Source organism: Thermochaetoides thermophila (assembly GCF_000221225.1).
Source record: "Thermochaetoides thermophila DSM 1495 unplaced genomic scaffold scf7180000011806, whole genome shotgun sequence".
Taxonomy (NCBI): Eukaryota; Fungi; Ascomycota; class Sordariomycetes; order Sordariales; family Chaetomiaceae; genus Thermochaetoides; species Thermochaetoides thermophila.
In genome coordinates, this window is record NW_006383023.1 from 2,453,913 (window position 1) to 2,474,244 (window position 20,332).

Below are 20,332 nucleotides of genomic sequence, written 5' to 3' on the forward strand. Positions count from 1 at the left end.
AGCGGCGCGCTGTGCAGCATCCAAAGATGACAAGGTAACGTCGTGTCTGAACGGACAGCCGTCCCGATGACAAACGCCGCGAAGAACCATGTACTTGCACACATTTCGGACAGATTCAAGGTCTGTGTTAGCGAAGGAAGCTTCCAATAGTGGATCGAGGCCCCGTGGACCTTGCGGCCTTTGGGTTTAAGACATGTTAGTGGGAGTTTTACTTGGGGTCTAAAGGGGTAAGTGGGGGTATAACAGACCATTGTTCGCTTCAGGAAAGGGAATCCAGCAAAGGGTGGCTTGAACTCCGATGTAGAGTGGTTATGGTGGTCAATTCTGAGGAGGGCAGCCTGTCTGGAAGCTGGAGATCAATGCGGTCGAGGCCGGTGGCTTCGATGGCACTGTGAACGAAGCCTGAGGATAATAGTGTGACGCGCTCGCGCCAGGTGTCATCCTGTTTGAAGAGTCCCAAGAAAGAAGCATAACCGGAGTCGTGGCAGATGCCCAGGTAAACGTGTTTGCAGTTGGGGTTGCGGAGGTGCCAACGGGCCATCTCTGCATCTGTCGTTAGCCTGCTTGGATCTTCAACAAGAAGCTCTAACTTGTCAATTCACCTCGAATCTTGCTATCTGCCCGTTCCTTACCGGGCCCGACATCAACAAAGTCGAATGTAGCCTTTGCCCCAGTAAAGCCCTGAGCAAACTCTCGAAACTGGAGTTTAGAAGTTCCGTAGTCCTTGCTAAACTCAGCCTTTGGCTTGAGACGGCAGAGATCAGTAAGGTTGGCGTAGATTGTAGCAACAACGTCAAACTGCTTTAGGTAGTGTTGCGAACGAATGAGGTTCAACAGCTTTGAAGCCATCTCCTTGCCGCCACTCTCGCCGTCAAAGATGCTAGTCCTCGTGTACTAGATGGGGAATGTGTTAGCAGGGAAAGGAACTTAATACTTAGCGAAGAACTGAGAACATACGTAGTCTGTACAATCGCCATCAATTAAGACAGCGACGTAAGCACTATTATTACGCCACCTGTCGTTTTCTGCCCGCTCCTGCTCCAGCTGTTGCTTGAGACCTTCAACTTGTACCTTATATTCCAGGTCTGCTTGTCTCCTTGCTTCCACAAATATCTCATTTTTCTTGAACTTGCGGTTCTCTATTTTCAGTTGCTCGAGCTCTTGTTCCAGGGCTTTATTTCTCTGCTGGTAAAGCCGAGCGGTATCTTCTTCACGCTCAAGATCGAGTTTCACTTTTCTGAATTCTTCTCTTTCCTGTTCTAGTTTGAGGCGGAGTTGATTGACCTCTTCTTTTAGTTCCTTTACTTGACGTTCAGTTTCGATTAGGGCTGGGAGGATCTCATTCTAAAATGCGAGGTGTTAGCATCAACTTGGCAGAGTGATACTTGGGAGCAGCTGACGTTGAAGAGTATCTGCTGTTTGTGAAGGAGATCCGAGTAGCGATTTTGAAAGTCGGATACAGTTGAGCAGTTATGGGTGTTCACCACATTGCGAATGTCAGCAGCCTCGCAAGGCGCAGACACATAGAACTGACCACCAGGGTACCAAGGACTAAGAGGAGGAGAGTGCTGGGCTTGAAGCTTGCTTACGTAAGAGTCTGACGTCACGATGCACGGTTTTTCAGCCATTGCAATGAATTTTGTTTAGCGCATCGGTCCCAACTCATCATCATGAAAACCAGGAAGTCCAGGATGGTTTTCATGTCTGGGGTGGCCCATCTTATAAGTGAGACCTGAGACGCCAAGTGCAGATGAGGGGGTAGGTTGAATTCAAGCGTGAAAGTTAAATCGAGGCGCTTCAGCATAATAGATAATGATATCCTGATTGGAACGACTATCGAGTGACCAATCCAACATTTCAAACTCACGTTACTCGACGTCGAAAGGCTGTGCCCGGCAAGGCAGCCACATGGGTGTCTTGGCTTCTCTTCGCTCGTGCTCGGCCATTCGTTGAGAGAATTCCACGTTTCATCGGAAAAAACTGTGATTCTTACCAAGCAATGCATATAATGTCATGAATATTGAAGTCACTTGGGTGAAAGAATCAGTCAAAGCCTGAAGAAGACTAAAACGGTGAAGGCGAGGGTGGCGATTGGGGGAAGCATAGAGTGGTGGAATCTAGTGGAAGTCAGAATTACAAATTCTGAGATATGAAGACAGAAAACAACGCCGTTTAGTCAGCAAGACAGTTCATATAAATAGACCCTGCTTAGTTCATGAACTTCTGCTCTGATACTGTCGAGGGAATATGATAAGAGAGTTTGATTAAATGAGTTATGGCAAGCTGAAGTCTCTGAGTCGCTGCAGGGTTAGGGTTAATTCTGGACTAGAATCAATGCCCCACTACAGAGATCCACATCTCAACTGTCCCAGATCTCCGTCAATTGGCACTTTGGTAACCTCACCTCATTGCGAGGCGTGACATCCACAGGACCTTAAGTTCAACGTCGACCTCTTCTCCAACGTCCCCCCGCAGCCACAAGACTCAGTCCGTCAACCTGATCACAAATAAACCACCACCCAAAATAATGTCGCACCCCCGCGTAGAAGAGGTCTCCGATAGCGACCTCGAAATGTCAGACCCCTCCGAAGCCGACATTGACGACTTTGTCGAATCAGACATCCTCCGCGCCCGCAATCAACAACAGTCATCATCTTCCTCCTCAAGACCCTCCCAAAACCCCCCCAAACCAGCCCCCTCCTCCCAAAAACAACCCCACTTCCCCCGTCCTTACCCCGCTATGGCCACTACAACCGATGAATCTGCCTACAAGCGCTTCCAATGCCTCTACCCCGTCTACTTCGACGCGACCCGCTCCCGAGCCGAAGGCCGTCGCGTTCCGGCCCATCTGGCCGTCAAGAACCCCTTAGCTACCGAGATCGTCGCCGCCTGCGCCAACCTCCGCCTAACCACCGTCCTCGAAGTTGGCAAGCAACACCCCAAGGACTGGGCAAACCCCGGCCGCGTCAAGGTCGACCTGGCCAGTTTGCCCCCCAACGCGCCGGTTAAGATCAAAAATAAACACCACCTGTATCTGCTCGTGGCGCAACACTTGCGCGAGAACCCAACCAGCGACACCTCCCCCGCATTGCACGTTGTCGTGCGGGGGGCGCCGCCTCCGCCGCCGGGAGTCGTGGAGCCAGGGAAGCCATGGCCTAGACCGGCTGTGCCGAGGGGTTGGAAGATGGGGGAGTTGTTGCCGTATTATAGTCCTGCGATGACGGGTGGCGGGGTTAGTGAGAACTTTTTAAAGGATATGATGAAGGAGATGCAGAATGCGGGGGCGGGAGGAGGGTTTCCAGGGCTTGGTGGGGATATGGCGAGTTTGTTGGGGGCAATGGGAGGGGGTTTGGGAGGGATGGGGGTTGCGCCTGCGGCGGGGGGCAGTTCGGGGGGGAAGAAAAAGGGGAAGAAATGAATGGAATAGAGAGAGGGCGGGGATGGATTAGGAATATATGCAAAGAGTGGGTATGGTCATGAGAGAAGACTTTGGCGCTTTGCGAAGCGCCCTAATCGAGATCTTCCTAACGATTGTTCCATGGGCCATCGATAGTACTTGGTGTCTCCCTCAACTGCGCTCTTTCTAGCTTCGTTAAGTAGGTCATCAGGACTAGCCCATTGTCAAGCACCTCAAGCTTCTGTACTTGGATTTAGGAGCTGTACGTGCTCCATGGCAGAGCTCGAGGTTATCCCTGCTTCCCAGTCCCTTGTCACACTCTCTGGTTGTCAAGCTTTAGCAACCTTCAATCAAGTGCTGTCCTCCCATGCTGAGGGGCAGTTGAGAATCACTATGTGAACCATCAAGTCTAACCAAAAGGCGCACCAATCCGTATATTGATCTTATTCGCACCTTGAAACCAAGTCCCTATCCAAAAAAAAAAACCGCTTAAATCGCGCTCTCATCGACGCATACACATGAGAATCGAAAAAGTACCATTTTCGTGCTTCAATGATGATGATGATGATGATGATGATGAATCCCAACCCATCCAATAATCCATCCCTATCCCAAAATCCCATTCATCCTAATTACCCTCCAATTATGAATCCCATTACCCCCTACTCATCCTTCCCCAGTCGCCCCAAATAAGCCTTCCACGCCCTCTTCCTATACCTCTCCGCCTCGCTAACCGGATCCGCTGCCTCCAGAATGCCTCTCCCCACGATAACAATATCCGTGCCCGCCCCTTTGATCAGCTTGTCGGGGGTGTTGTACTGCTGCCCCAAACCGTCCCCATCAATCGGCTTGTCCTCCTCGCCGGGAGGAGGCAACTTGCAACCAGGCGTCATATGGATGAAGGCATCGTCATCAGCAGAATTGAGAGCCTCTTGAGACACAAAGCCCATGACGAAGTCGCGGTGGTCGCGCGCCGCCTCAACGCAGGCTTGCGTGTACTCGCGGGTCATGAGGCAGCCTTTGGAGGACATCTGGGCCAGGAGTAGAAGCCCGCGGTCTGCGGGGGCTTCCTCGATGCCAGGGAACACGGACTCCGCGTCGTCAGCGTGGCCTGAGGCGCCGGCGTGCTCGAAGGACTGAGTCACGGTGGTGATGGACACGATGCTGCCCTTACGGCCGTCGGCGTCACGCTCTGGAGAAACGGGACGGATTTGCTCTTCCAGGGGCTCGACATGGGAAGGGCTGACGCCGTTGACAGTACCGTCTTCGTCGAGAGCGCCGACAGTGACGGAGGTCTTGACCTCGCAGTGGCGGCGGCCCTTCCACTTGGCAGCCGCCTCGGCCAGCGCGCGCACCATATCCTTGCCAGCATCAATGTTTGCATTCGTAATGTGCGCCCAGTCGATGATGCGCGCGGTGCCGGCGGTGTACTGCATCTGCACGGTCTTTCCGATGTCGACGAACTTGCGGTCCTCGAAGATGAGGAAGCCGTGCTTGCGGGCGAGCGCTGCCAGCTTTGCGCCCGTGCCGGTCTGCGGGTTATAGTCCCACCCGCTGATCAGGTCGTAGTGTGTTTTGAGCACGACTATGTAAGGGCCGACCTTGTCCGCGATCGCGAGCAGTCCGCGGGCTGTGGTCACGTCCGCGCTCAGGCACAGGTTGGATTGCTTCAGCTCCATCAGGCGGAAGAGGTAGCGAGTAAGGGGGTGCGTGGCCTTCTCGGCCCGCTCGGCGAAGGTTTGGGTGAGGGTGGCGTGCCGGCTTGTCGTCATTGTGTCTGGTATTTGTAGAGGTGATGAGGTACGGGTATCAAGGCAGGAGATGGTAGTGGTCACGTAGGGTACACGCAGATCAAGGATCGGTCGAGGAGTTGGTACAGTCGCCGTCGTCCGAAAAACCGGAGAGAGGTATATATATATGTTTGTATCGTGGCGCCGAGACTCTTGTGCGTTGCCAAAGAGCTCTAGGCCAGGGTGTAGAGCCGCTGAGGAGTGTTGTGGCAGGGAAAAAGAAAAAAAAATGAGGGAGAGGCAAGCAAGGTCTAATCAGCAATGGCAAGTCAGCGATCAAAGGAATGTGTTCGTATCTCTCAAGGAGATGCAGATTTGCAATGGGCAGTGTCTCGACCCGACCGTAAAAAAGTGAAGACGTCGGCGAATTGGGATGGGATGCTTCGTGCCTGGGACTTTGCGACTTTTTGACTTTTCTCGTGTCGGCCGTCGAGTGGTTTCTTAAGAAGGCGGGGCTCCCTCGATGATGGCAGGATCCGGCTGTGGATTGGATTGCGCGCTTTTGGAAACCCCGCACAGTGGAGCGATCTGGGACAGGGCCGGCCGGTGGACACGCTGGGTTTGGTGGATTGGGCCGCTTGGTGCCGACACTCAAGTGATCCCAAGAGGCCGACAGCCAGTGGGCAAGCGCGGATTGACGATTCCGAATGCAGATCGAGTTGCACGGCTAGCGCAAGGGGAACTCCCTCAAGTTGGGTCGGCAGCTGATTGGAAACAAAAATGGCTGAAAAATTTCAACTGGCAAGGGCATGTACAGCTGAGTTGTCCGTGACCTTTTATATCGATTTTCATATTGCCAACACGACTCAAACTTGCTGCAGCTGCACGGAGCTGAGGGCAAGAGAAGGGGGCCGCTGTATCACACAACACACAACTGACAACCACCGAATCGACTCCCCCGGACTGACAGACACCCTTCTCCCAAAAGTCCCAACCGCCGCCGAGCAGGGATACACTGTCGAGCCCGGAGCCGCAGCGGAAGACGGCTCGCTTGGCGCCTCCCGGATTGGACAGCGCAGATCTCACCTTCAGAGGGACGGACCATGGGGTAGCGATGGAACGGTCCAATGCAGAACGATTGCGCTATAGGCACTGGATGGCTTGTGCTTCACGGCTTCACGGGGAGTTAGGATTGGTCTAGCACTCGGCAGAAACGGATAGGCTGCACCAGACAGAAAGGATCAAAGGATCTTGAAGAAAAAGGATCGGGAGAGAGGAACACCGACGGCTGCTCGCCCCGCATCCATCCATTGATGACCATCGACCTCTTCCCCTCGGTAAGCAGGTGAGTGGCCGGTAAGCTCCGATCTCTCTCTCTCTCGGTGGGCAGCCAAAAAACCCCAACCCAAGGAGCAAAAACTGGAAGCGACGGTAACTGCAACCGCAGACCGATCCGTCTGTTCCGGTCCCAGACCGCACTAGGCGATTTGCATTGGCGAGACGAAGGCAGAGGGCCAGGATCGAGGTTGACCCGGCGGTCGCAATTCGGTGGTTCACTGGCATCGCCATCTGCAAGCTCCACTCGCTGTGAGCGATGCTGAGCCTGGGCAAATCTAAAAATTGGGACCCTCACATCACGAGACGAGAGGTTCATAGCACATGCCGTGGTTCTCTAAAGTATGGGGTATCGCCACACAGGTTCGAGCCTGGTCTATAGCTGGCTGTTCGAACGGTCGAGACGTGCTCTGAGTCAAATATTTGATGCTTTTGATCGAAATGAGGCTCGATGCGCAAGACTGCGACTTGGAGTTGCGATCTAGCGGGGTCTACGTACATCACTTCCCCCCCCCCTTGGGTGTGTCCGGTCAGCGCTAAGATTGACACCTGTTACGTAGGGGGGTCGTGCGGCTACTTGTTGCTCCTGCTGCTGCCGTGGCTGCGTGAAAATTCGACGACACCTGCAGATTCATCGATTGGATGTGTTGGCATTGCAGCGGCAGGTCTGGCAAGTTCCGTGACGCAGCCCGGAAGCAAACCTCCCTTGGAGCAGCTTGCCTCGCAACTGAGCTGGAGGACCGACTTCCGATGCTGAGCGCTCCGAATGAGGCGCCGACTTTACTCCCGGCGATCAGGAAGCTTTAAGCATCGCATGCCACTTGCATTCGGATGCCAACAAAAATATGCATTCCTCCAGCTGCCTAACTCTTTTTGCCTTCTCTCTAACCTTTCACTCTTCCTCTCAGGATAAGTTCTGAGTGGATCCCATCTACTTGAAGGAAGACCATGAGACCGCAGTGTCCTTGACCGAGTGAGTCGGTGATTTCGCGGCCTTTGGAGTATGCAGGGCCAGCAGAAACCAGCTCTGATGCAAGCACAGACCTCATCTCGCTGGCATTTTGGCACAAGGTGGGCTGTATCAGTCGATCTCGATGGAGCCATCACCACTGCACACGAATCATCACCGCTGGATACTGTACGCGCGCGTGTAATGTGGGGAGAGTGTCGATGAAGGACGATGGTGTTGGAGAAAGGACTGGGACGATGGGTAACCCTGTTGATTGGGAACGAATGGATGGCCCTGCAAGGCCCGAAGCCTAATACATGGTGTGGATGAAGTACAGGAGCGATGCTGTGGAAGAAAAACAGGAAGAGGTTCCTCCAGGCTGGCCAAAGCCAAGAAATAGTGCTCCAACAGGGCCAACGCTCCTCCCCACTCAGCAGGAGGGACCCCCTGAAAGTGTTGGTGTGTTAAAAAGTGCGGTCGTGGTTCATGGGCAAACCCAGGAATCGCAGAGTTCAGACCACAACGTCCCATCGGGCCAGACAACCGGTGTGATCGCCGCCCCACGCAGATCGTACCGTCTTGGTGTTTGGGAGAAAGTGCCGTGCGCGTGAGCTACAATTGTTGAACGAGGGCATATGGGCTGGATTTTCTGTCCATTTTGTGTTCCAGGAGCGACCTCTGAGGAAGACAGTAGAGCATTCTTCCGAAAGGCAAGCAGAGGGTCCTCTGCGTTTACAGCTCGTTGTGTGCCTTCAGGTATGCATCTCCAATACTTCTCTCTCAAAAAGTTCCTACCACCTCTTATAGTAGGTGGTACGGATTGTGAGATGTTGGAGGAGGGGTACTCAGGACGAAGCAATTTCACTGAGTTCAGTGCTTGGTCGAACCCCCGCGGAACTACTATCGGAGGATAAATGGGATGTTTGGACATGAGCCTAGATAAGACCTTGCCATCAAGTCGTTGATACAACAAGCTAAGGTTAAACGCGGGGCATGATTTCAGAGTTGCACTGCGTCGCGGGGAAGAGTGACGAGGAAGGCAGAAAAGATCTGATAAGGGTCGGCTGCCCATACATAACCCTGGAATTATTCCTCGGCATGTGTCGATATGACCAGGGTTTGTATCGACCGGCAGCTGACAGATACTCCTTATCAGCCGCTTAGCGGACCAAAAAAACTGGGTCCAGCAACGCAAGCACCACCAACAAAAAGCGCGCTTCGTCGCGTGGTTCGTGGCCGGCCCAGCGATCCAGCATTTGCCAATTGTCAGAGAGACTGGCGAGACAACCCTAGCTCTTGTCCAACCACGCAGCTCAAAAGCCCAATCCAAAGGAGCCCACCAGGCGAAGCTTGTCTCTGATTTGAAGGTTTCCCGAGCCCCCGACGACTCATCTTGCGAAGCCCGGCCCGTCCTCAACGACGCCCCGTTCCGACTCCGCCCCTTTCTCCAAACTCACGTTCAGGCTCTCGCTTTCGCCTTTCGCGTCACTCGTGCCTTGCAGCCTGCTCTCTGCTCGGCTGACCGTCGTGATCTGACCTCGCCTGCTCAAACTTCCGCAATCAATCGCAAGCACCGTGCTTCACCAGCTCAGCCTGCGTCTGGTTGCACAAGCCGCGCCGCGGTTTTGCCAAACAAACCCTACTGCCCGCTGCGTTTGGATTCTGATTTCAACCGCGGCACTCCTGACCCTTCGTCATCGGAGCCCACATCCACATCTGTGTCTCCTTCTATTTAGCTCCGCCCCCCTTTTCTCGCGCGCAATCTCCACTACTTCAGCCGTCGATTTCTCTCCATAGAACAACTACAACAACCTTCTGTGTAGCCTGACAACCCGTCATCATGGCAGGAGCCAAGAGTCGCCGCCAGGGCCCGTCCCAGGAGAAGGAGGACATCCCCGTCAACGGGTCTGCCCACATTGAGGCCAAGGATGCCGCCGACGATGAGCCCCGCGAGAACATCTTCTGGTTCTGGCCCAACATCATCGGTAGGCATCTGCCACACTCCCCAGGCTTCGACACCTTACCGAGCTAACCGCCCGCCGCCACAGGCTATTCCCGCATCATCCTCGCCGTTGCTTCCCTCTACTACATGCCTCTGCATCCGCGCACCTGCTCGCTTCTGTATAGTGTCTCGTGCCTGCTCGACGCACTAGACGGCTATGCGGCGCGGTACTTCGAGCAATCGACACGCTTCGGCGCCGTGCTCGACATGGTCACCGACCGTTGCACAACCGCCTGTTTGCTTGTCTTTTTGTCGTCTGCCTTCCCCCGTTGGGCCATCCTCTTCCAGGGCCTAATCTCCCTCGACCTGGCCTCGCACTACATGCACATGTACGCGACCCTCGCCATGGGCGGCGCCGACCAGTCGCACAAGTCGGTCGACAAGTCGCGCTCGCGCATCCTGTCTCTGTACTACACCAACAAGACGGTTCTGTTCATGGCCTGCGCCCTCAACGAGGCCTTCTTCATCGCTCTCTATCTGCTATCCTTTTCCTCGCCCTTGCTCTCCCCCTCCCTGCTACAGCAAGTGCCCGACCAGGCGGCCGCCGCCATCCAGCAGGGCGCGCAGGTCAATACCTCTCTGTTGAGCCAGCTGTTTGGTCCCAGCCCGTATAGCGCCGCTGCCCTCGAGCTCGCCCGCGCAAACAAGATCGATAGCTTCTGGCCGTGGGTCCTGGCTGCTGTTAGCTTCCCTGTCATGGCGCTCAAGCAGATTATCAATGTCGTGCAACTGGTTAAGGCAAGTAAGTGGCTCGCGGAGGGCGATATTCGCGCTCGCAGGGCTGCGGGGCTGCCTAGGAAGAAGGCTAAGACGAACTAAGAAGTGGGGAGTGAATGGGATGTAAGAGGAGGGAAGAAAAGAGATGTATGAATGAAGGTTGCCGTTCAGGGGTGTGTTTATATGCTGATTGGTTGTTGACAGTCTGGACTAGGTATGGACAGGTGGTCGGTCAGGCTGGCTGGTCTTGAAAGTAAGGGGAGGATTAGTATTGTTTTTAATCTCGCGTTCTCTTTCTTGTTGGGGATGTCGGGTTTTCTGTTACGTCTTCTTTTTTAAGAACCTGTCTTCGCTTCTCATGTCACTCGTGGGGTTTGTAAGGAAAGAAGGGAAGGAAGGAGAAAGGGGAAAGGTTAAAAGAAGAAATAAATCTATACAATCCAAGGGTGATGATTCATGGGTAGGATCCGGGGATGGTGATGGGTGATGAGTAATGCTAGGTACCTCCTCATTTCCTACTTTTCTCTGGAAGACGGCTGATTCTTGCTGTGGTGGGAAGTACCTATATATTTCTCATGGTCATCATGACGGACGACAATTACCTACATCATTGGATTCAGGCAGCGGATGGTATTTCGTGGGATCGATGTCTGGCCGGCTGGATGGATGGACTGGTGGTTTGTGAATGAACCGTATGGGAATTGGAGGGATGGATGGCGACCTAGGTCTTTTTTTGTTGTTGTTGTTGTTGTTGTTGTTGTTGTTGAGATGAGAAAAGGAGGATCATGCATTGCCATTCATGAGCTTCGTTCAACGCCTTAATTACCTTTTTGACGACGTCCTATCTAATCTGGATGACACAGAGGGTGTGAGATGGTTGCTAGCGAGGGCTGGGGGTTAGTTGCTTTGAAGTCATATTGAAAGATGGTGTCGCTTTTCATTGGACATTCTTGCTCCTAGTCATTTTCTTTTTTAGATGTACATAGCCCTATTATCTTTAGTACCGTATGTCCCTAAGTCATTGGAGATGGATGAGACTTAGAGAGACTCAGTCACCCAAGTATCTCCGCCTTTCTCATGTGACCCTCGCCAGTACCCTGCTCAGCCCCATACCTTACCCTCCTGGCCCTAGCTCCTTCCTCCCAGCACCGCCTACCCTCCCCCACGCAAGCAAGCAACCATATAATGCGCCCTTCGGATTCTACCTTTCAACAACGGGGCATCCGACTACGCCATTTGGCGTAGATGAAGGCACGCCAGACTAGAGATATAAATCACATAAATCACTGCCGCTACCCTCACGAGGGTCGTAGCTTCGAATCGCTGACCTGTGTTTTCAGCGGACCCAAAAATATCCTAAGATATTGGTTAGGGGCCACGGGGATCTTTTCCACAGCCACGCACAGGACCCTACCCCTCTAGTCAGGGCTCCGGTTGCAGCGGGATTCCCGGTACTTGCGGTCGCCGAAGACAAGCCCAAGTTAACCGCGAGTTTCCGTAGCCGGATCACTCCCCATTGATAAGTGGGCTGGCTGGTGAACTTTACTCGTCGGTCTGAATTTGGCTTTTTGGCATCGTTGTGCTGAAATTTGAGTGACCAGGTATGTCTCTCAAGCATGAACAGGGAGGTGAGAGAAGGGAAGGGAAACAGCTTTGATGCTCTCCAACTCAAAAAGTCCATGGACTTGGTGTTCTGGTTGATGCTATTGCTAGCGTGAGATAAGAGAATCGGTGGATGAAGTCCCATCCTTGTAAGGCAGAAGATCTGGATACTTTCTACATTGCTTGCAGGATGTAATATATCCAGAAAGGAAGTGTTGACAACCAACAAATATCATGAGCGGCTGCAATGCAACGGTGTGGTTCGGCCCAAGATGGGGACAGCCGACAACCATTTTATAAACAGAACGGGATGTCACCATTGATGTCTGCAGCCCCTCACGCGTTCTTGTTGGCTTCGGGTTGAGTTCCGATGGCCTATACTGCAACCCTGGCTGAGCAAATTTGGTCCCTTCAGCCTGGTTGAAATGTATTTAGTAGATTTTGACAACAAGCTGGTCTCATGACTTTGGTTGGGAAATGACAACAAAACTGATATAGGTTCTATCTTGATAAATACTTTCAACCACTGGTTTAATACATCAGATATCTTCAGAGCTGCTCTTCCAACCGGTAGACCACCTGCAGGGAAGTCCACACAATCAATGTCCTGCTATGATCATAATTGTGGAATCCTAGAGAGTTTATAGCCTATTCCAAAGTGCAACAGAAGTAGTTATCACCGCCAGGGCAAGTCCAATCTGCCCAGTGCCTATCAGCCTGTTCTGGTCTAATCGGTATCAGGTCCCTTGAACACTTACCTGAGATGAGGTGAGAACCAGGATTACACTTGAAAGCACACTCACTGTACCCCATTGGCCTCTTCTTGTCACATCCAGGTACGAGACAGGCCTTGATGTTGTCCGGGTCCCAAGGGCACGGCTACTGGCTTTGCCATCCGGTAATGACATTGCCACCATACTTTTTTTTTTTTTTGCACTCGTTTTCATCCCTGCAGATGCACTTGTCGCCCTGGAAGATCCTGGAACAGCGATCACCGGAATAAGCTAGGGTTACTGGGGGAGAGTGGAAGACAACAGTCAGAAAAAGAAGCTTCAAGCTCTGAACACTTGATCATATGTAGGTACTTTACCCACACCTTGCACCTCCATAACCGTCTAACCTCATTCTTTTCCCCATCCCATCTGTGATCTGTGTTTCTACCCCTTCAAAAAAAATACACATGAGCAAAAACTCAGATTATCATCTAGACTGTTTAGACTCTAGTGCAGCAGAAAGGAGACCGAGAAACTTCATTGTGATTAGAGATTTGTGGACAGAGGATTTGCTGTGGGGGACTGTTGTGGGGATCCTGTATCTAAGCCAGTCTGTTGCCAAGAGGATGCCATGGGTGTCCTTTATACCTCTGACAAAACGAATCACCAGTTGATGACCCATCCCATCCCATAATACTAAGATTGGAAGGCTATGCTAAACTCTTGAACGTCTTGGAGATCACATGGCCGAGGAACATTATTATGGTGAAATATGGATTGGGATAAGGAGAATCAGGGTCTCATAAGGACAGGCTAAACACCACAAAGATCAGCCACCTCGGATTTTGCAATTCTAGTCCCATTTGAACCTCGTCACCTTCTTCTCAGATGCACTCTGACAGTAGCTGGACTTCGGCCCGTCTTTGGCAGTGTAGATCATCAGGTTATTTTGGCCTTCCAAAGGGAAAGTGAGTACCGTGCATCAGCATGCACCCAAATCCAATGACAGAACAGAAAGCCTCAGATTGCTACAGAATATGGCCATCCCCACAATAACACTGACATTCAGCCCAACCCAATTCGCAATCAATAACGACAGTAGGTGCAGCAAAAGAAGTCATTCTCCCCAGGGCAAGTCCGGTCTATCCAGATCCCATAGCCCAAAGCCTCGCAAGCACAATAGCACCAAAGAATATGGGACTTGCCTGTGGTCGGCTTCCAACCAGAATAACACTCGTTGAACCGGCACTGACTATTCAATAGATAGACCGCCTTGTGATCACGCCATCTCATAAAGCATCCAGCAGTGTTGTTCGGATCATTTGAACAGGTCCAGTCACCGGGCTTGCCCTCGATAATCAAGCAATTGTACCTATGGATGTATTGTTGTGGCCCCAGCAGATACAGCCTCCGTGAGTGCAACTGCCAATGCAGTGGTCGCCGAGTTTTCCAAGGACAAGAGTGGTAGTGAGAACGAAGAGGAGGAGTGCGAGGAACTTAATTCTGGCCATACGATGATGAGAGCAAAATACCTCTGGCATGTATTCCCAGGAGATGAGGACCTGGTAGGCTTGAGCACAGAAAAAAGGTTGTAGGAGAGGCTATGTATATCTGTCTTCACCGGCGAGAGATTTGTTTTTCTTGAAAGTTTCTGTCATGCGCAGAATCGTCTCTAAAATACACAACCTTTGTAATTGATGCTGCTACTATTTGAGTGTGATAGAACACCTCGTTGATGCATTGAGACCATGTTTAAGCCCTCCAAACGAGGAAAATATTCACCATGACTCCGTAATCTTGATGCTTCTAGAAGTCATGAATGCTAAAATTAGGTTTTGCGTGAGTGGATTGGAAGAGCCCGTATTGACAGTAACCGGTATTCCCAAAGTTGACCTTCTGATCTCAAAGATATTGCATCCAAATTCAGTTATCCCGCCATTTTATATTTCATTTCCATTTGATAATTCTTTATATAACAACGCTTATGCCATATGGAAGCTTTGATATGCTACAGCGGCACTGCAGCTAAAGTTGGGAACAGCAAAATAAGTAATTGTCACCAGGGCAAGTAGAAATTATTAGCTTCCTGTCAGTTCTCCGTCCATATGACGAGCTCAGCATCCTCGCTAACGACTTACCATTAATCTTCCAAAATCCCATGGCCTCACTGCACTGACACGCGCAATAACTGCAGGCGTTGGAGCCCCTATAGTCGCAGCCCCTGACAAAGCAGGCTTGCATGTTGGCCGGATCGTCCGGGCAGGGCCAATTGCCAGTATCTCCGGGCTCCGGAGTGCCGTAATATTTCTGGCACTCTGTGACGTCGTGACAGATGCAGTTGTCGGTATTCCAGCTGCCGTGGCAGCGGCCGCCAATCTTGGCCAGGGTTATGGGGTTGAATAGGAGGAGGAAGGCGAGCGGTCTCATTTTGTTAGGGGCAGCATGGGGGCTTGGGGAATGAGATTGAATGATGACTTTTGGGATTTTAGAGAGCTGCGAAGCTGTTTGACAGGAAGAAACTGGGTTTTATGAGGCTCAAACAAGAGCGTAGTCTTTTTCGGGACATCTTTATAGTGCCTTGATTAGGATATTGCCTCGAAAGTCAATATTCGCCTGTCGTATGTGCCTTCTGGAAGTAGTAATTTCAAGTAGATACATGCTTACAATGACCCATCCCCAGATTTACGCTCTTGAAAACACTTTGCCGATCCATTGATTGTCATACAACAAGAATTGTCATTTCAAGTATCAAGTTGTAGTTGTATTTCTTCTCATTACAACCTCAGTTGACCGAGAGCATGCAGGCAAACTTCTCTCTTCGGTGAATGCATGGGAACTAGAAGAGTGGCGATGTAAGTAGTCAGCACGACCCGCAAGAATATGTGCTAGTTTCTATTCGCCAACTGATCAATGTTGGACGGTTCCCTTTACATCGATGGCATCTTGAACAGCAAGGTTTCCAAGACATAGCATCGAACTCAGCGCTATGATCCTTCTTCTAAAAGCTAAGGTCGTCACTTCACCGCCTCCTGTTACGGAAAGCCCGGAGCTTCCAGAAATCCGGGACACCGAAGTGTTGTTCCCAATCGAGAAGGAGGCTAAACGGCTGTGGCACTGCGCCCGACGTTGCACCCCGCCGCCACCTTGTATGGCTTCCCCAAGGGGTCCGGGGCGGCGGACCGGAATTATGCCGCCGCTGGTTACAGCTTACGGTTCACAGTTCACGGGCTGTTGGGGATATATTAGTTTGCATAGGGCTGCATAGAGCTGTGGAACATATTCCCGGATTGAAGAGAGAGAAAATTAGTTGGACAGGACTGGTACGCCCACATGTCAAGGGGTAAAGAGTCCCAGTGGTGAAGAGTTGGAGGGGAGGTTGAAACTCGGGAATTACAGTCTTAATTAAGTGTCAGTTATGGAAGAGCTAAGAATCAGGTGTGAAGCCGAGTGACCCAATGCAAAATGATTGCTCTAGAAAGGACTTTGCTTCCCTGTTTAATAACTTTGTTCTGGATGTGAAAGGTGCTGCGATGGCCAGTTGAGCAGTCCTGCTAGCAAGGCTGAATCTGAGTCTCATTGATCCTCACACAGAGCTTGATCTCACTCTCGACCCGGGCTGATCGCTGCAAGTGAGGGGCTCCAAGCCTTCATGTTACAAGGTAGTTCCGAGTTGTTTCAGCTGAATGGTTCTTTGTGGCTGAAGCTTGCACCAGAGAGATGAACTTAATGTAATCCAGGAGTTAATGTTGCAAATAGGTAAACCAACTTCGTCAGGATTGGCTGAGTCTTGACTCGGAACCAGCTAGTTAACCTCAACAAAACAACAACGTAGAGAATCGCCTTTGCAGATTGACAATGGGAAGCAAACAGTGTTGATTTTGCTGGAGGAAAGACCTGGTGTCCTGTCGCCAAATTATCAGATATTGAGAACCTGAACTGCTCTATGAAGGCTCTCATGACAGCCATTCATTGCCATAGATATGTTGACGTCAGGTCGTATAGCGAACCTATTAAGAACCTTGAGATACTACGGGTCGTGGCTGTGTCTAAAACTCTGAACTCTACCAGCTTTGCAACATCACGAATGTGTTTCGGGATCCTGTCGTAAGCAGTCTACATGGACAGTATGATAGCAAGGACAGTAAGTGCAATTAAGCAGCCTCTTTTTTCACTATCAACTATTGCTTCAAGCTATGAGGAGCGCAAAACCAAGTGTTAATGCTCTGTGTAGCAGGGTTCTTCAGTTCGAAAGGCATCGTCAGTGTTCCAACTTGTGCATCTCTTGAATGATTGTCTCACTCGAACCCAACTCCCTCATACTATCAATTCTGCCTCGTCATGGATAAATAACCCCTTTGTTCTCTCTTCCTTAAAGTCAATCGAGTCATAAATCACAAGCTTCGAGCTCAGGCGTACTCGAAGCAACCTGCTCTGCGGACTAAGCCAGTCACCAAACACACATACCACAAAACAACCAAAATGCAGTTCCTCAGCATTCGAACCATTACCTTCCTCTTCCTTGCCCTCCCCTCGGCACTGGCAAAGGCCGGCGGTCCTTGTGCTCCGCCCTATAACTCCGACAACGACTGCATTTGCTATGATAAGGCGCGATGCGAAAGCATGCACGGCTTCACTATCGTGGGCTCTCCTGGCAACTGGCCCTGCCCGGATGATCTGAGCAACATCGTTGGCTGCAAGAAGGTCGGCTGCGACCCCAAGGGCCGTGGCAGCTACTGCGCTTTTGGCTGTAGGCCAGGTTATAGCAAAATTCCTGGTAATGATCCTAACATCACTCCCTCATGAATGTTATCTATGAAGAGAGTTGTTGCTGACGATAACGACAACTAGACCCTGTCTGCCCTGGCGGCAATGACTTCTTCTGCTGCGTTGGGATCTGAATGCGGTTGGGTGGTTCTTGGCTTGACTGCTAGCCCTTTCATATCCCGCGGAGATGTTGCGAAGGGCGAAGACAACGCTGTGAGAGCAGTTCAGATCCAATCTGGACACGGATTGAAGCCGTTGGTGGAATACGGGTGCAGGGGTTGGTGTGAGACTTGAGCAGCGTAATCTCAGTTCTGCTAGATATGTCAATAAGGAATTGGTGATCTCTTGAGTTCTTTTTAACTTGCCATGTTACCGGGTCCTTACAATCTTTTACTACTTGATGTCAAGACACACCCCCTACACAATAGAGACCGAAGGCTGCAGATCCCAAAACACATTCTCCAATAACGGGATGGCTGTCTGTCTGTTTCATCACAGGTTATTTACCATCTTCCCCACATATTGGAAATACATAACCTTTTTAGTACTAAGTCAGTCAATTGCCGGCTAATCTAAGACCCCTGCCGTCACACAAGAGTAATTCACGACTCTCGTTGAGCTTTATTGGCAACTAGCAATCATTTATCACAATGGCAGCAAGCCATCAGGGTAACTTGCCTCTTACTAAAGTATATGCACCAATATTAAAATCCATCTCTTTTGTCTTGTAACCAGCAGTCAATCTCAGCAAAGTTTTGCTCATACTGCCCCAGTTCTGTAAATCTCCCAGATCATTCACATAATGAGATCTCCATCCTTTTTATCTCAGCCCCGCCTACCCCGTGAGCTGCTGCTCCAACAGTCATTACTTATCAGCATGCATCTATCTCGATGTTATTAAGTGCAGAGTATCTGGCAGGAACTCAATTCTAAATAAGCCAGGTGACCGGCCCTTTCCTTTATGAGCCTGACAACATCCAGGGCTGCAACATCAAGCCTAACGACCCAGCTGGGTGTGCTAGCTCCTGCGGTTGGAGCTGTGATAGTTCGATGCGTCTCAGATTGGGCACTGTAAGAATCAATGTTCTGGGATTTGTAATGGATACGAATGGCAAAGTTAGCTACGAGTACTGGCTAGAATAAAACGGTTCGAAGACTTTAGTGCTCAAACACGGGAACAATGAGACCTCGAAGCCAGAACTGCTACAGATATCGTATGCGACCAAGTTATTTTGGGCTAAAGACTCTCGGGGAAACGATCCAAAAAAATTCAGACTACCTGGTGATGCATGCCAGCCTTAAAAGTCCCAAGCGGCGCCCAATGATCAGAGAACATCCCGTTCTCGTCTTACAGTTGGTTCATCTGCTTCCTTCAAAGCCCTGTTGCGTTCCCGGAAGACTACTAGCAGCTTCACTAAAACTTTGTTTACTTCAATATGAGTCCAAATTAGACAAGAAATTTTCAGAGGCAGCCGGGTATGTTGGGTCATAACAAGCAACAACACTGCATGATCCATGTAAACCCGATGGGATTACATATAATCCCCTTTCAATATCCCATCTTTCCATGTCCAGCCCATCCTCTAAGTTCAACCTCCGACTCCATCAGAGGCTAACACCAACTACCTCCTGACCATTCCCAAAAACAAACGTGATGTTTCCCCTTACCTTACTCTTCCCTCCCTTACCCTTTATATCTCCGGCTAACCCAGGCGGGCTCCTGCTCCTTCCTTCACAACAGCCAAGACTGCATCTGCATTGACGTCAATCAATATCGACAATGGCGAGGAACTCAGTTCCTCGGAGAGCTGGGTGAATGTTCCAATCCCAAAATGTGTGAGGTCAGAACCATGACCTGCTAAGCTCGTACTCAGTCTCACGCTCACCAAACATTCCTTGATACCCGCATCTGTCGTGCTTATGGAACAGGAGCCCATCGACCAGATAAATGCTTCCTCCTTCCCTCATTTTTGAACTCCCCTTCATGGACACGTCTCAGAACTCACCTACCCTTCACCAATAGTTATAGTTCCCTTCGTTGCAACCAAGTTCCCTAAACCAACCCTGCCCCTCATCCTCCTCCTTTTTCCCCTCTCCCTTGAAGCCCTCAACCGACCCTGCACCGGTCGACCCTTCGACAACACGTACATCTGCCCGTCCGTCACTGAACGCCAACAATTTAGTGGCTGGTCCAATCCCAATCCGAGCAACTGGCTCTATACTAACGATCCCCTTACCATTCTGGGATCTTAGGTTTGGGGATGTAACAACCGTAGGAACGATATAGAGAACATCTGTACTTTTCCGAGAGAATATACTGTTGTTTTTTTTTTTTTTTGGAGGGGGGGGGGGAGGGAGGGATTTGCTTTGAGTGCCAATGAAAAGTGACTGATGCTTACATGCCTGAGTTGAATCAAGTTACTTAGAGGTGAGAATGCTGATGAAGGGGGGTACTAGACTGGATGGCCTGTCCTGGGAGGATAGCATGGCTTGCTGTTGTTGGGTTGAGGAGAGGGGACAAACTAGGAGTGAGTAGGATGTCAACGGAGTCAGGAGAGGAGAAGTCAAGGCCAGGCATCTTAACCTAGGGGAACGAAATATGGTAGGAAGAGAAAAGTTTAGCAGAGAGTCTAAAAGCTTCATAGATGTCTTCACCTTCATGCCGTAGCTGTGCGCAATTGCTGATCGGGTTACGTCCCTAAAAAGTGGTTCTCAGGCCAGCCAGCACTTCTAATATCGATTAGGCGGAGCTCACTTCCTTACTGAAAGATCGAATAGCGTAGCACACCAACTATATGTATGTAGTCGGGATTCCATACCATCATTGAGACCCTGGGGGAAAACCTGAAACAGAGCAAGTAACCAGCATACTGCTGCGCCTCTCGGCTGCTCTACTCTGATCCGTCTTAGCCTGTAGGTAAAAGAAATACTGAGAGCATGAAAGCGATATTGCAACACTTCAATGATGCTGATTAGGCGTTCCTAAGGCATGCGACATTTATTTCCCAAGATATAACCCTCCTGAAATGGGGACTGAGAGCCTTATCGTGAGCTTCCTTCCAAGCCTCTCAAGCATACCAGGTTCATTCATCATCTCTTGATACCATCAGCATGAGGCCTCTT

The 20,332-nt window shown here is 50.8% G+C and overlaps 6 protein-coding genes across 6 annotated transcripts; 3 read left to right on the forward strand and 3 right to left on the reverse strand.

Moving 5' to 3' along the window:
- Positions 1–259: 259 nt before the first annotated feature.
- On the reverse strand, positions 260–1,628 carry CTHT_0006860 (uncharacterized protein; the record flags this gene model as incomplete). The annotated part of the gene is made up of 4 exons (XM_006691154.1): positions 260–543; positions 603–894; positions 958–1,344; positions 1,590–1,628. 4 exons carry the CDS (start codon positions 1,626–1,628, stop codon positions 260–262), a joined length of 1,002 nt encoding a protein of 333 aa, XP_006691217.1.
- Positions 1,629–2,527: 899 nt separating this feature from the next.
- Positions 2,528–3,418, forward strand: CTHT_0006870 (putative signal recognition particle protein; the record flags this gene model as incomplete). The annotated part of the gene is made up of 1 exon (XM_006691155.1): positions 2,528–3,418. One exon carries the CDS (start codon positions 2,528–2,530, stop codon positions 3,416–3,418), a length of 891 nt encoding a protein of 296 aa, XP_006691218.1.
- Positions 3,419–4,059: 641 nt separating this feature from the next.
- CTHT_0006880 (orotidine 5'-phosphate decarboxylase-like protein) lies at positions 4,060–5,169 on the reverse strand (the record flags this gene model as incomplete). Its single annotated transcript, XM_006691156.1, has 1 exon — positions 4,060–5,169. One exon carries the CDS (start codon positions 5,167–5,169, stop codon positions 4,060–4,062), a length of 1,110 nt encoding a protein of 369 aa, XP_006691219.1.
- A 4,082-nt stretch (positions 5,170–9,251) lies between these two features.
- On the forward strand, positions 9,252–10,232 carry CTHT_0006890 (CDP diacylglycerol-inositol 3-phosphatidyltransferase-like protein; the record flags this gene model as incomplete). The annotated part of the gene is made up of 2 exons (XM_006691157.1): positions 9,252–9,396; positions 9,460–10,232. 2 exons carry the CDS (start codon positions 9,252–9,254, stop codon positions 10,230–10,232), a joined length of 918 nt encoding a protein of 305 aa, XP_006691220.1.
- Positions 10,233–14,453: 4,221 nt separating this feature from the next.
- On the reverse strand, positions 14,454–14,872 carry CTHT_0006900 (uncharacterized protein; the record flags this gene model as incomplete). Its single annotated transcript, XM_006691158.1, has 2 exons — positions 14,454–14,470; positions 14,584–14,872. The coding sequence occupies 2 exons, from the start codon at positions 14,870–14,872 to the stop codon at positions 14,454–14,456; spliced, it is 306 nt and encodes a 101-aa protein (XP_006691221.1).
- A 2,052-nt stretch (positions 14,873–16,924) lies between these two features.
- CTHT_0006910 (uncharacterized protein) lies at positions 16,925–17,343 on the forward strand (the record flags this gene model as incomplete). The annotated part of the gene is made up of 2 exons (XM_006691159.1): positions 16,925–17,219; positions 17,294–17,343. 2 exons carry the CDS (start codon positions 16,925–16,927, stop codon positions 17,341–17,343), a joined length of 345 nt encoding a protein of 114 aa, XP_006691222.1.
- Between the last annotated feature and the right edge of the window lie 2,989 nt (positions 17,344–20,332).